Source organism: Oncorhynchus mykiss, chromosome 4, assembly GCF_013265735.2.
Source record: "Oncorhynchus mykiss isolate Arlee chromosome 4, USDA_OmykA_1.1, whole genome shotgun sequence".
In the NCBI taxonomy this organism is placed as follows: Eukaryota; Metazoa; Chordata; class Actinopteri; order Salmoniformes; family Salmonidae; genus Oncorhynchus; species Oncorhynchus mykiss.
The window spans coordinates 15492395-15508820 of NC_048568.1; the positions used below are offsets into that span (position 1 = coordinate 15492395).

Consider the following 16426-nt stretch of genomic DNA (forward strand, 5'->3'; position numbering starts at 1 on the left):
GTCTGTCGTATAAATCGCAGGCTGCCAGACAAGAGTGTTCATTGTGATTTAAGGAAGAGGGAAGCCAAGTGGTGTCAAACCATGATGTATTTTCCTCTGCCTCGCACATAAAGAATATAAATCACCGAAAAATATCTCAACCAAAATCGGACTGTGGAATATGTTTTTCGATACTTATCTCGACCCAGGAAGAGTCGTCTCTGTGTTCATTGGAGGGGGAAAATAGCAAATGAGTGTTTTGGGATTGTCACAGTTTTAATGACAGTTGATGGCAATACGTAGGCAACACTGCATGGTAAAGCCAGAAGCAGAACATCTCAATATTTAAAGGGACAAATCACAAATCAAAGAAACATTTTATTTCGTAAACAACAGGTGTAGACTAACAGTGAAATGCGTACTAACGAGCCCTTCCCAACAATGCAGAGAACATTTTTTTCCTCCATCATAAGGGTTACATAACACTGCCATAACAAGGACATATCATAGTGTCATAAACAGTGAGACGCTTTCTGCATGCATTGATAGAACCAAACCCATATGCTATGTGTTTCTGTTCAGGAGACATCCATGGCCGGCTGGTCCCTCACAGCAGAGGATGGGGAGGGGAAGGTGTGGCCCGCCGCCAGCAGAGACAGAGACAGGTCCCAGACACTCAGGATCGATAACCAGGAAGCCAGGAGACACCTTCCTGCTATCTACTACTGGAGCGCACCTGGAGAGTACCTGGGCAACAAGGTCAGCCCACAACAGCCCTCTTTATCACACACCACACCACATACACACACACACACACACACACACACACACAAACTATTGTTCAGTCTTAAGTTTGACTCTTTATTAGTTTCTTCCCTCTTCTCCTCATAGCCTTTGCATGTCTTCCCATCCCATTGTCTCTAACTCATTATTTTCCTCTCACTGCATTCTGGGGGAAAGCAATGCTTCGCTCCATGAACTCTGTAATAATATATTTTTTTCTCTCACAAACGTCTTCATGCATGACGATTTACTCTGCTCTCCCTAATGTCAAAAAGGCACATCACATCATTATGAGCTTTATATAGGGGTCCACAATAGAGAACTAATGTATGTGTGTCTGTGTGTTTGTGTGTGTGTGTGTGTGTGTGTGTGTGTGTGTGTGTGTGTGTGTGTGTGTGCGTGCGTGCGTGTGCGTGCGTGTGTAAGGCAGTCAAGCAGGATTTCAGTAAAAGGATCAGACACTGAAGCAGAGAATTCTCTCATGCTAACGTGACGCTCAAAGCCCAACACAATTACTCCTGTACGTCCGTGGTGCCATGTTTCATCTCGTGAATTATCACCATTGTGACATGCATTAAAAGTGACAGCCTCGTTTCTAATGGAAAAGAGAAATTGTTACATTTCGCTCCAGTTCCTACCAGAGTTTATGACGGCACACGGGTCTCGTTCTTTCGGGCTTTATGTATTTGGGGGAGGCTTGTTTCTGTTTACTATGTCCTTCCCTCTCCAAATAGAGTTCAAATCAAATCAAATTTTGTTTCTCACATGAGCCGAATACAACAGGTGTAGTAGACCTTACAGTGAAATGCTTAATTACAAGCCCTTTATCAACAATGCAGTTTTAAGAAGAAAAAAAAGAAGGAAAAAAAGAGATAAGAATAACAAATCATTTAAGAGCAGCAGAAAATGACAATAGCGGGGCTATATACAGGGGGTACAGAGTCAATGTCAATGTACGGGGAACACTGGTGTCGAGGTAATTGAGGCAATATGTACATGTAGGTAGAGTTATTAAAGTGACTATGCATAGATAATAACAGAGAGTAGCAGCAGCGTTCCAGATGGGGTAGCCATTTGATTAGCTGTTCATGAGTCTTATGGTTTGGGGGTAGAAGCTATTTAGGAGCCTTTTGGACCTAGAATTGGCGCTCCAGTACCGCTTGCCGTGCGGTAGCAGAGAGAACAGTCTGTGACTAGGGTGGCTGGAGTCTTTGACAATTTTTAGGGCCTTCCTCTGACACTGCCTGGTGTAGAGGTCCTGGATGACAGGAAGCTTGGCCCTGGTAATGTAGTGGGCCGTACACACTACCCTCTGTAGTGCCTTGCGGTTAGAGGCCGAGCAGTTTCCATACCAGGCAGTGATGCATACCAGGCAATGACCAGGCAGTGATGCAACCCGTCAGGATGTTCCCGATGGTGCAGCTGTAAAACCTTTTGAGGATCTGAGGACCCATGCCAAATCTTTTCAGTCTCCTGAGGGGCATTAAGTTTAGTCGTGCCCTCTTCATGACTGTCTTGCTGTGCCTACCAATGTTGTGACATCAGCTAACTTGATGGTGTTGGAGTTGTGCCTGGCCATACAGTCATGAGTGAACAGGGAGTACAGGAGGGGACTGAGCACGCAACACCTGAGAGGCCCCCATGTTGAGGATCAGTGTGGCGGATGTGTTGTTACCTCCCCTGACCACCTGAGAGCGGCCCGTCAGGAAGTCCAGGATCCAGTTGCAGAGGGAGGTGTTTAGTCTCAGGATCCTTAGCTTATTGATGAGCTTTGAGGGCACTATGGTGTTGAATGCTGAGCTGTAGTCAATTAATAGCATTCTCACATAGGTGTTCCTTTTCTCCAGGTGGGAAAGGGCAGTGTAGAGTGCAATAGAGATTGCGTCATCTGTGGATCTGTTGGTGTGGTATGCAAATTGGAGTGTGTCTAGGGTTTCTGGGATAATGGTGTTGATGTGAGTCCTGACCAGCCTCTCAAAGTATTTAATGGCTAAAGACATGTCATTTAGGCAGGTAAACATAGTGTTTTTGGGTACAGGGACTATAGTGGTCTACTTGAAATGTGTCGGTATTACAGACTCAGACAGGGAGAGGTTGAAAAAGTCAGTGAAGACACTTCCCAGTTGGTCAGCGCATGCTCGGAGTACACATCCTGGTAATCTGTCTGGCCCTGCGGCCTTGTGAATGTTGACCTGTTTGAAGATCTTACTCACATCGGCTGCGGAGAGCTTGATCACACAGTCATCTGGAACAGCTGATGTTCTCATGCATGTTTCAGTGTTACTTGCCTCGAAGCGAGCATAGAAGTTATTTAGCTGATCTGTTAGGCTCATGTCACTGGGCTGCTCAGCTGCTCAGCTGCACTTCCCTTTGTAGTCTGTAATAGTTTGCAAGACCTGCCACATCCGACGGGCGTCGGAGCCAGTGTAGTACGATTCAATCTTAGTCCTGTATTGATGCTTTGCCTGTTTTATGGTTCGTCGGAGGCATAGCGGGATTTCTTATAAGCTTCCAGGTTAGAGTCCCGCTCCTTGAAAGTGGCAGCTCTACCCTTTAGCTCAGTGCAAATGTTCAAATCCATCGCTTCTGGTTTGGGTATGTACGTACAGTCACTGTGGGGATGACGTCCTCAATGCACTTATTGATAAAGCTGGTGACAGAGGTGGTGTACTCCTCAATGCCATCGGAAGAATCCCGGAACATATTCCAGTGTGTGCTAGCAAAACAGTCCTGTAGTTTAGCATCTGCTTCATCTGACCACTTTTTTCTAGACCGAGTCCCTGGTGCTTCCTGCTTTAGTTTTTGCTTGTAAGCAGGAATCAGGAGGATAGAATTATGGTCAGATTTGCCAAATGGAGGGCGAGGGAGAGCTTTGTACACGTCTCTGTGTGTGGTTGCACATTTAACATGCTGGTAGAAATGAGGTAAAACATATTTAAGATTCCCTGCATTAAAGTCCACGGCCAGTAGGAGCACCGCCTCTGGAAGAGCATTTTCCTGTTCGCTTATGGTCGGAATACAGCTCATTGAGCACGATTTTAGTGTCAGCATCGGTCTGTGGTGGTATGTAGACACCCACGAAAAATACAGATGAAAACTCTAGGTAGATAGTTTGGTCTACAGCTTATCATGAGATACTCTACCTCAGGCGAGCAAAACCTTGAGACTTCCTTAGATATTGTGCACCAGCTGTTGTTCATATATATACATAGGCCCCCGCCCGTGTCTTACCAGAGGCTGCTGTTCTGCCCTGATGATGCAGTTAATAACCCGCCAGCTGTATGTTCTTAATGTCGTCGCTCAGCCACTACCCGGTGAAACACAAGATATTACAGTTTTTAATGTCACGTTGGTAGGATATACATGCAGGATGGAAGGCAAGGGCAGATTAGCCACTCGTCACCTGATCTTCGCAAGGCACCCTGATCTTTCCACACAAAGTTCCGTTTCCTTCTCCAGCGAATCACAGGGATCTGGGCCTGGTCGAGTTTCTGTAGTAGTATATCCCTCCCGTCCGACTCATTGAAGAAGAACTCTTCGTCCAGTTTGAGGTGAGCAATCGCAGTTCTGGTGTCCAGAATCTCTTTTTGGTCATAAGAGACAGTAGCAGTAACATTATGTACCAAACTAACAACGCGAAAAAACTAACAAAATAACATGGTTGGTTAAGAGCCGATAAGACAACAGCCCTCCCCTCCAGCTCCATCATAAACTCACTTAGTTTGTATCATTGTTGAGTTAGAGTTCTTAAGATTCAGGTAAAACAGATCAGATTACCACCACACAGTAATTAGAATGAAGTTAACACAATGTTGCCATGGTTACTCCTGGCACCAGAGGGTGGTAGAGACCGCCCTAGAGACTTTTATTGGACTCAGGTGTGTCTTATTAGTTCATGATTGTGTCTCTGTTAAAAGAGGTGTGTTTTCTGTGGCCTTTTGCAGAAGCTCGAATTGTTTCCCTTGTGCGTTTGTTTCCTGAGTGAGTTTTCGAGACGTAGTGTTTGTTGTTTTTTCAAGTCTACTGGGATCCTGCGGCTAACGTATCTCAGTAAAGCATTATGTTTATCCTTAACCACTGATTCCTTGTCTGGTCTCTTCTTTGCACCTGGTTCCAACCTTACCACGTCACAGCGAGCTTCTGCCACAACATGGACCCAGCAGACATCACCCATATCCGGAATGTGGTAGCCCACCAAGGAGCACTGTTAGGACGGCAGCAAGAACAGCTCTCCCAATTCTCCGGGACCCTTCGGGCACTTGCCAAGTCCCTCCAACCCCGGCACGGCCCCAACCCAGAAGGGGCCAATGCCCATGTCTCATCGCCCAGTGCTACAGATGTCATTGTGGTTCATCCAGGGAACCTGCACCGGGAACCCAAGATCCCAGCCCCTGAGCGGTATCACGGCCACCCAGGAGGATGCAAGGAGTTCCTCACCCAGTGTTCTCTGGTGTTCGAGCTACAGTCTTTCTCGTTTCACACCTACATCATCCCTCTACTCTCGGGCAAGGCCCTGGCATGTGCAATGGTGGTATGAGAACAGCAGCCACCATCTTACAGGTCCTTGAGTTCTGCACCCTTGCAGCTGAGAGTGGGTGGAATACGGAGGCACTGGTTACCACTTTCCACCAGGGTCTGTCTAACTCCATCAAAGATGAACTAGCCGCTCGGGAACTGGGAGAGGACCTTGAGTCCCTGATTGACAACCACATCCGGAAACGGGTGAGACAATGCCCTTTTGACAGCATTCCAGCATTCCGGTTTCCTGAACATACCAAGCCCACCAAGCCCAGTATGGAGGATCCCATGCAGCTGGGTTGCACACATCTGAGCCCACAAGAGCATGACAGGTGAATGCGCGAAGGCTGCTGCTTGCCAGGACAGGGGGAGACCCTGACGAGCTGTGCAGGTACCTTCCGGCTACCCAATCACCATCTATTACTACCCGCAACCCTCCACTGGGACAACCATCAGCACCAGATTCCAGCTTTTGTGGACTCTGGGGCCGTGGATAATTTCATTGATCAAGACTTCGCCAGAGTTACAGATCCCCTGCGTGAAATGTCCAATCCCTCAGCAGATTGATGCCCTATTGGCTCCGGTCAGGTGGAATATCAGAACAAGCCCATTCTATTGCAGGTTGGGGTGAAACTCTGAGACTTAGTTTTCTGTTGATCACTGCTCCCGAGAACCCCCTTATCCTAGGGTACCCTGGCTAGTGCTATATAACCCACTAGTTTCCTGGTCCATGGGACACCTACTAGACTGGGGTAAGTCTATGTCTAAGACCCCCACCAAGAGCCTCGCCATTTCCTCCTGCATCCCTTGAAGACCAAGACTTTTCCACTCTCCCTCCCAAATACTTTGACCTCCAGGAGGCTTTCAGTAAGAGGCAGGCCGCCACCCTTCCCCCTCACCATCCTTATGACTGTGCCATAGAACTCCTACCCGGCACCACCCCTCCCTGGGGTCGTCTGTACTCCCTCCTGACCTCTGACGCAGCAGTCATGGACAATTACATCAGGGAGTTGCTGGAGGCCGGTTTCATTCGCCCCTCTACATCCCCAGCTGGTGCAGTCTTCTTCATGGGTAAGAAGGATGGAGGCCTGTATCCCTGAATCGACTACAGAGGGCTGAACCAGATTACGATCCAGAATCATTACCCCCTACCCCTGATGACCTCCGCGTTGGAGTTGGTCCAAGGGGCCCAATTCTTCACCAAACTGGACCTCAACAACGCTTACAATCTGGTGACAATCAGAGAGGGAGATGAGTGGAAGACTGCCTTTAACACCCCTAGTGGCTACAATGAGTATTTAGTCATACCCTTCGGATTATCAAACTCACCGGCAGTCTTTCAAGCATTGGTCAATGACACCCTTAGGGATATGTTGAATCAGTTCGTCTTCGTTTACCTCAACAACATCTTGATCTTCTCCAAGACCCTTCTGGAACACATAATGCATGTCCGCCAAGTCCTGAGAAGCCTCCTGCAGAGTCAACTATATGTCAAGATAGAGAAGTGGGAGTTCCACGTATCCAAGGTTTACTTCCTGGGTCACATTATCTCTACCTCAGGCATCCAAATGGACCCCGTAAAGATTGAGGCGGTCACCGACGGGCCCCGTCCCACCTCAATAAAGCAGGTCCAGCTTTTCCTCGGGTTTGCCAATTTTTACAGGTGTTTTATATGCAACTTTGGTGTGGTGGCACCTCTCACGGTCCTGACCCCTAAGTCCCAGACCCGTTTTTGCTGGACCCCCAAGGCTGACAGGACATTCATGGAGCTCAAGGTACATTTCACTTCTGGACCCATCCTCATTCATTCTGATCCAACTCGTCCCTTTGTGGTGGTGGTGGATTCCTCGGACACCAGAGCAAGGGTGGTCCTTTCACAGTGGAACGAGGAGGACAAGAAACTGAACCCATTTTCCTTTCTCTCCAAGTTGTTCTCGCCAGCAAGTGTACTGTGATCCTACGGTTACCGTATCTCAGTAAAGTATTATGTTTATCTTTAACCACTGATTCCTCGTCTGGTCGCTTCTCTGCATCTGGGTCCAAACTTACCACGTCACAAATATAGCCCCCATAAAATAAATGTGTACAGCTGTATATTCACTTGTTTGACATATCAGTGGAAAAATGCATCTTAATTGCTGCCTATTCCTTTAACTTCTAGAACTGATTCTTGACCACGTATATCCTGCTTCTCCATTTAACAGGGGATGTGGTGACAAATTTACAGGAGATAATAAAACCCATAAACCTGCAAACAAATCTCAAATTAACTTTTTTAGACAGAAATCTCCACGTGTTGATTGACTATTGCCCTTGTGCCGAGGGCTGCCTCCTTGCCTCCCCTGGCCAAGCAAAGTGAAAGGAATAGCACCAATTACTGCGGCTGCCTCTTCACTGAGTTGTGACCTATCATGGGTAATAGACTATTATGATGATAAATGAACCCATCTCGGTAGCGCTTGCCTGAGTACACACTTCAGCACTTTCTCCCAGTGAGGAGCGGGGGCCATTACCCCTCGCCTTCAGATTGACAAGGCCGACGGAGCGCCGAGTGCCCAAGAGAATATGCATGGGTGGGTGCCAATGATTGTTTTACCCATATGAATGTATTTATTTACTGTGTGTGTGTGTGGGGGGGGGGCTTCATTTGTGGGCTGGGCCCCCTGTACGAGGTAGTATTCACTGGGGACCTATAGACTAAAGACTGAGAGAGCGCCACCTATAGGATTCTAACAGAGCTCTGAGTAGACACTGTTATACTGTACTCCTCTGTCCCACTTGACAGTTGAGAGGAGGATATTCAGCCACTCCTAGCCTGTCCCAGACTGCAGCTCCAGACTGCATGCTGTGGCTAACACACCGTGGTCGTCCCTCCACTCCCTCTACTCTACTCTACCACACTGCAGGGGCAGAGGCTGCAGGGCACAAACTGCCCCATTTCCAGGCTCTGCCACTTAAATGTCTGATGAACTGCAACAAGGAAGCCTCCAAAGCTGTGTGCTCATTCAGCAGATACTGGAGCTTTTTTCATAAGTGGATCGTCTTTTGTTTGTGTGTTTGTTTAGAGTTTTTTTTTTTAGAACAGAACTCTATTATAAATGTGTGGGTTGCTTAGAAACAAGATGTGTGCTTGCTTATACAGTACTTGCCAATTATTTTAATGATACTCCAACTGTTTTAGTTAAATTGCTTAGTTCTTCTGATCTACGTCTACCCCAAATACTTTAGAAAAACATGGCGGAAATGTTTCCATAAAGCACAGCAACCCAAACAAATGGTATTGGTTACAGATGGACAAGCAAGTAGGGAAATTCTTGTAGCTTTTGAGTCAGCATTTAGTCTCTGCCCCAGATCTTTTCACTTTGGACTGTCTCATTGGGGCCAGTTAAAGTGTTCCCCAGATGTCCGTGTTTCCAAGCCCTAGTTTTGGATCATCACCCACTATGCACAAACAAAACAGGACCCCATATTGGAGACAGTCAGAGGATCTGAGCAGAGCCCCCTCTTTATAGCATTCCTGTGGGTGGCCGGTGGGAAAACACACATTGATGCCTCCTGGATATTAATGTCAACAGAGCCAGAGCTCGTAATGGGGGAACAGATGTCAGGATCTACGGGTTCCCGGGGTCACGGTGCGACTCTTCCCGGGGTCACGGTGCGACTCTTGTTTTCAGAAGCCCAGCGGAAGGTTGGATGGTCTGTTGTTCATTTCCTGAAAGATGGGCCCTGATTACCCCCTCCTCTGTTTTTGTCTTTCCCGCTCTCTCGCTCCATCTTTTGTCTGGGCATATTTGGTGTGGGATGGCTGGCAACTCTGTCTCTCGGTCTCTGTTTTAACACGGCCTCCCCTGTGATGTATAAAAGTGTATCCGAACCCCAAAGTCCTCTCTTCGCAGCGCTCTCTTTATTTGTCCTGTAACTCAATCTGTCCTCGTGTCGCAAAATACAATTTACTATGGTTGTTCAGAATCAGCCACTGTGCTCCAGTAGGATTGTGAGATATACGATTGTATCTGAGGAGCTCTTGTTATGTTTCCCAGACAAAGACATCCTACTGCGACATGGATGGTTTATTGATGTGTGTCTTGTTGTGTGTTTCTGACGCTATTTACAGGAGGATTAGAACTTTGCCACGAGTGGTGTGCTGACGCATGCTTTTGCTCAGCGATGCCAAAACCAATGGTTTGACAACACAAATGAATAGATGTTGTGCTTTGGTGCTGCTGAAGTGAGCTCTGGGTGTATGTAGCTCCCTGCTGTGGCTGGTCTTCTAACCAGGGTGTGGATGGTGCTTTTAATTATTTATTTAACTAGGCAAGTCAGTTCAGAACAAATTATTTAAAATGACGGCCTACACCATCCAAACCCTAACCCGGGTCAATTGTACACTACCCTATGGGACTCCCAATCACGGCCAGTTGTGATACAGCATGGAATCGAACCAGGGCCTGTAGTGACGCCTCTAGCACTGAGATGCAGTGCCTTAGGCTGCTGCGCCACTCGGAAGCCCCATAGGCTTCTAACCAGGAACAACTCTGGTCCCTAGTTATATCCTATACAGGTCTCTTGGTCAGGGAAAACTCAAGGCCCCTCTGATAAGTGCTGAGTGGGAAGTGGTTTGCCCTCCAGGTCCAGTCTAGTCTTAGGTTCTCCCAGGTCAGATAACGACAGGGCCTTTCATTCAACACAGCAAAGCCCCACGAGCTCCCTGCTACAGCCTCAGCAGGGGGCCAGGAGAGGAAAAGAGAGCAGCTCAATAACACCAAGATAAGAGGGCCCCTTTCTAGCAGGAAAAACACAACACACATCTTTGCTTTGTTTGGAGAGCTGGAGCCAGAGGAGAGAAGATGAAGCAGAAAGAAAGAAAAACAAAGATACACAAATACAAAGGAGGTTAGACTGTCCTGGATCCGAGAATGTGTGCTCAACTGTACAGACAAGACGCCCTACATTTTAGGAATGCAGTCATCATTGGAACAAAACACACTTGTGGCAGTGGCAAACTAGGCATCCTAATCTTCAAGAGCACAGTGCCTGTAACTGTGTCCATCTTTAAGGATCTTTGTTTAAAAGCTGATTGTAATGCATCTTGTCTAGTACAGCCTCGTCAGTATTACTGCCAGGCATGGGTAGTGTGTCCCGCTATAAAAACCTGTCCCTTAACGATCATTACACACAGCTCGTAATGTCACCGAAGAGGAGTGGAGATTTGTTGGTGGTGTTGGGTCATTTCACACTTCACTGGGTTTTAAAGGGGACTCTAGATCATTTTAGCTAAGTATTATATCCAAGCTAAGTACTAAAGCAATAACTCCTATAACCCTCACTATGCATGCAGACCTAATCTTGGTCCTTGTCTTTACATGCTATTAAACTGTAAAAGTGCATTTGATGGCGGTAAGACGCTCTGTTCTATACAGTGCAAGTTATCATATACAGTCGTTATACACATACAGTTGAAGTCGGAAGTTTTACATACACTTAGGTTGGAGTCATTAAAACGTGTTTTTCAACCACTCCAAAAATTTCTTGTTAACAAAATATAGTTTTGGCAAGTCGGTTAGGACATCTACTTTGTGGATGACACAAGTCATTTTTCCAATAATTGTTTACAGACAGATTATTTCACTCATAATTCACCATATCACAATTCCAGTGGGTCAGAAGTTTACATACACTAAGTTGACTGTGCCTTTAAACAGCTTGGAAAATTCCAGAAAATTATGTAATGGCTTTAGAAGCTTCTGCTAATTGACAACATTTGAGTCAATTGGAGGTGTACCTGTGGATGTATTTCACGGCCTGCCTTCAAACTCAATGCCTCTTTGCTTGACATCATAGGAAAATCAAAAGAAATCAGCCAAGACCTCAGAAGTTTTTTGTTGTTGACCTTCACAAGTCTGGTTCATTCTTGGGAGCAGTTTCCAAACGCCTGAAGGTACCACGTTCATCTGTTCAAACAATAGTACGCAAGTATAAACAGCATGGGACCACGCAGCCGTCATATCACCTAGGAAGGAGACGCTTTCCGTCTCCTAGAGATGAACGTACTTTGGTGCGAAAAGTGCAAATCAATCCCAGAACAACAGCAAAGGACCTTGTGAAGATGCTGGAGGAAACAGGTACAAAAGTATCTATATCCACAGTAAAATGAGTCCTATATCGACATAACCTGAAAGGCTGCTCTGCAAGGAAGATGCCACTGCCCCAAAACCACCATAAAAAAGCCAGACTACGGTTTGCAACTGCACATGGGGACGAAGATCGTACTTTTTGGAGAAATGTCCTCTGGTCTGATGAAACAAAAATAGAACTGTTTGGCCATAATGACCATCGTTATGTTTGGAGGAAAAAGGGGGAGGCTTGCAAGCCGAAGAACACTATTCCAACCGTGGAGCACGGGGGTGGCAGCATCATGTTATGGGGGTGCTTTGCTGCAGGAGGGACTGGTGCACTTCACAAAATAAATGGCATCATGAGAGAGGAAAATGATAGTGATATAGGGAAGCATCATCTCAAGACATCAGTCAGGAAGTTAAAGCTTGGTCGCAAATGGGTCTTCCAAATGAACAATGACCCCAAACATACTTCCAAAGTTGTGGCAAAAAGGCTTAAGGACAACAAAGTCAAGGTATTGGAGTGGCCATCACAAAGCCCTGACCTCAATCCTATAGAAAATGTGTCGGCAGAACTGAAAAAGGGGTGTGCGAGCAAGGAGGCCTACAAACCTGACTCAGTTACACCAGCTCTCTCAGGCCAAAATTCACACAACTTATTGTGAGAAGCTTGTGGAAGGCTACCCGAAAGATTTGACCCAAGTTAAGCAATTTAAAGGCAATGCTACCAAATACTAAATTAAGTGTATGTAAACTTCTGACCCACTGGGAACGTGATGAAAGAAATAAAAACTGAAATAAATAATTCTCTCTATTATTCTGACATTTCACATTCTTAAAATAAAGTGGTGATCCTAACTGACCTAAGAAAGGGAATATTTACTAGGATTAAATGTCAGGAATTGTGAAAAACTGAGTTTAAATGTATTTGGCTAAGGTAAACTTCCGACTTCAACTGTACGAACACCCCTTGCACTATCTTCACAAGAGAATACAATTTGATTTTCCCCACCTATCTACACAACCTACTCCCCATTTTCTAAGTGAAATCATTTTTGAAAATCATTTTCCAAGTTAATAAAAAATAAAGATGTATTGATTGCATTGTCTTCACACCTCAGGGGTAATACTTGGTGGAAGCACCTTTGGCAACCATTACAGCTGTGAATTATTTTGAAAATATTTGTACAAACCGTGCACAACTCTTACGGCCTATCGAATGTCTGCACCACCTTGAACCTTTTCAGATTTTTCACATTTTCCTACATATCTACAAACCTACTTCACACATTCAAAGTGAAAGAAAGTTGTAGAACTAAAATATCATAATTGGATATGTCTCCACTCACTTGATGTAAGCACCTTTGGCAGCCATTACAGCTGTGAATAATTTGGAATAAGATTCGATAAACTGCACAACTGTTACGACAACATACAGTATATCCATTGTTTTTGTCAAAATTGCTCAAGCTCGTAAAATTTGGTTGGGAATCAGTGATGGACAGCAAAATTCGAACCCTTTCTCTGATTTTCAAGCAAATTTAAACATGACTGAGACTGGACCATTCAGGAACACTCAACACCTTTGGGAAGCCATTCTGGTGTGTCTTTGGCATTACATTTTGTGTAATTGTCTAGCTGAGAAATACAACTTTATCCCAGAGTTAGGTTTGCAGAAGTCTAAGGAGGGTTTTCATCTAACTTTTACATGGGCTTTGCTCCTTTCAGATTCATTTTCATCCTAACAAACTCCTCAGTCCCTGCCAATGACAAGCAAACCCATAACAGGAAAATAAAGAGATTTTTACTCTGTGTTGTCTTGTAATGGATTTGACCCAAACCAGTGGTTTTTAATTTAGGCCAAAATGTTAATTTATATGCCATGTCGTCGTGCAGTATTACTTAACAGCCTTGTTGCAAACAGAATGGATGTTTTGAAATGGATTTTTTTTAACACAGGCTTTCTTATTTTCACTTTGTCATGCAGGCCAGTAATATGGACTGAATGAAATGTTATTGATCCCTTTGTATTTTCAAGTATTGTGTTGGCAGCATGATGTTATTGGTATGCTTGTCATTGGCAAGGACTGGGCAGATTGTCAGGATGAAAATAAATCTGAAAGGAGCAAAGCCCAGGTAAAAAGTTAGAGGAAAACCCTCCTTAGACTTCTGCAAACCTAATTTCTGGGATATGACTAAAGAGTTCATCTGGGCGATTTTTCCACAAATAGACAGGTATTTTTTTTCCCATGGTAGCAAGATCTTATCTATTCTTTCAGGATATGAATTAGAACATTATCTAGATCCTCTATGAGGCTGTGGAGGGATTCAAATTGTGGATTTAAAAGAAAACATTAATCATCAGCGTGCAATGACACTTTTGTTTTTAAGCCCTGGATTTCTATCCCCTTGATATTACTGTTGGATCTGATTTTTATAGCATTTCAATGGCCATAATAAATAGATATGCAGATAGTTGACAACCTTGTTTTACTCCACTCGAAAATTCCTGTATATATATATATATATTCCAAGTCAGCTATGAATACCAGGTCTGGTTTCTTGGATTTTTCATAGTGTTCTATTGTTTCCAGGACTTGTTTAATATCATCTCAAATTATCGTCCATGTAAAAATTCTGTCTGATTAGGATGAAAAATATCTGACAATACCTTTTTAGTCCTATGCACTATTTATTTGCTAGAATTTTTGCATCACAACACTATATGTTGCCTTAAGAGTTGTGGAAAGTTGGTATAATCTTATTCAAAATGATTCACAGCTGTAATTGCTGCCAAAGGTTCTTCCACCAAGTATTAACTCTGGGGTGTGAAGAAATACGCAATCAAGACATCTTTGTTTTCTACCTTTAATTAATTCAGAAAATGTTCTGTAATACTTTTTTTCATTTTTAAAATGTGGAGCAGGTTGTGTAGATTAGTAGAAAAAAATGTGATTTATTTTAAAGTGACAAAATTTGAAAGCTCTGCAAGGGGTGTGTAAACTTTCACTGTGCACAGTACATAAAATGTTGACTTCTGTTTGTTTACAGCTCCCAGCCTATGGAGGAAGTCTTGTCTATACAGTCTCATATGATGCAGGGGAGAAAGACCAGGACATCAGGGTTAACTCTTCTCCTAATGTCATAATAGAGGTAAGTGCTAATAGTCTCATTATGCGATTACATGTGTTAGGTTAGGTGCCAACACAAACTCCTTCATAGAGCAAGTGCTCCCATAGAGAATGTTGTTCCAAGTAATGTTCAACCTGATTGGTCTAGACTGATCATGTGACATGTCCCATTTCAGTTTCAAAGATCCTTTCAGCATTTTTTGAAGTTCACTCCAGACATGTCTGAATGCTATGTCTGGTTTCATTTAAAAAGTGGTTCGGCGCAAAGCAATGTGTTGTGGATAATCTGTGTGTGTGCGTGTCTGTGTATGTGTGTCTGTGTGTGTGTGTGCGTGTGTGTGCGTATGCGTGCGTGTGGGCTCATAGTGTTTGACAGCATCTGGCTGTCATTAGCTGATCCTCCAGAAATGAGCTCAGCTTAGTAGCGCTGCAGTCTTTTGTGTCCCATATGCGTTGTTTTACACATTCCTGCTGGTCCCCATGGCAGAGCTCTATCTATCTTTCTCACAGAGGGTATCTTTAAAAAATAATAATTATGAGGATAGATCAGCTATGAAACTAACAGACAGTTTAGTCTATAAAATAACATTAGTTGCACATTTCTGATCCTCTTTTTATTTATTTCCCAACACCACCATTGGTTGGAGGACCAAGTGGAAAACATAAAAATTCTATATACTGTTTTACAGTACCAGTAAAAAGTTTGGACACACCTACTCATTCCAGGGTTTTTCTTTAGTTTTACTATTTTCTACGTTGTAGAATAATAGTGAAGACATCAACACTATGAAGCAACACATATGTAACCAAAAAAGGGTTAAACAAATCAAAATATAGATCAAAATATAAATCAATACAAATCAAATCAAAGTAGCCACCCTTTGCCTTGATGACAGCTTTGCACACTCTTGCCATTCTCTCAACCAGCTTCATGAGGTAGTCACCTGGAATGCATTTAAATTAACAGGTGTGCCCAGTTAAAAGTTCATTTGTGGAATTTATTTCCTTCTTAATGTGTTTGAGCCAGTCAGTTGTGTTGTGACAAGGTAGGGGTGGTATACAGAAGATAGTCCTATTTGGTAAAAGACCAAGTCCATATTATAGCAAGAACTGCTCAAATAAGCAAAGATAAACATCATTACTTTAAGACATGAAGGTCAGTCAATCCAGAAGATTTCAAGAACTTTGAAAGTGCAAGTGCAGTCGCAAAAACCATCAAGCACTATGATGAAACTGGCTCTCATGAGGACCGCCATAGGAAAGGAAGACCCAGAGTTACCTCTAATGCAGAGGATAAGTTCATTAGAGTTAATTGCACCTCCGAAATTGCAGCCCATATGAATGCTTCACTGAGTTCAAGTAGCAGACACATCTCAACATCAACTGTTCAGAGGAGACTGCATGACTCTGGCCTTCGTGGTTGAATTGCTGCAAAGAAAACACTACTAAAGGACATCAATAATAAGAAGAGACTTGCTTGGGCCAAGAAACACGAGCAATGAACATGGAAATCTGTCCTTTGGTCTGATGAGTCCAATTTTGAGATTTTTGGTTCCAACCGCGGTGTCTTTGTGAGACGCAGAGTAGGTGAATGGAAGATCTCTGCATGTGTGGTTCCCACCATGAATCATGGAAGAGGAGGTGTGATGGTGTGGGGGTGCTTTGCTGGTGCCACTGTCAGTGACTTATTTAAAATTCAAGGCACACTTAACTAGCATGGCTACCACAGCATTCTGCAGTGATACGCCATCCCATCTGGTTTGCACTTAGTGGAACTATCATTTGTTTTTCAACGGGACAATGACCCAAAACACACCTCCAGGCTCTGTAAGGGCTATTTGACCAAGAAGGAGAGTGATGGAGTGCAGCATCAGATGACCTGGCCTCCACAATCACCCG

General features: G+C 44.3%; 1 protein-coding gene across 13 annotated transcripts in view; it reads left to right on the top strand.

Annotated features, from left to right (window-relative positions):
- The window catches only part of lama2 (laminin, alpha 2), a 140415-nt gene that overhangs the window by 42598 nt on the left and 81391 nt on the right, over window positions 1–16426 (top strand). For all 13 annotated transcript variants that reach the window (XM_036975718.1, XM_036975723.1, XM_036975720.1 and 10 more), the window contains exons 12-13: window positions 562–738; window positions 14448–14549. In XM_036975718.1, coding sequence (XP_036831613.1) covers window positions 562–738; window positions 14448–14549 — 279 coding nt within the window. The remainder of the gene's footprint in view (window positions 1–561; window positions 739–14447; window positions 14550–16426) is intronic.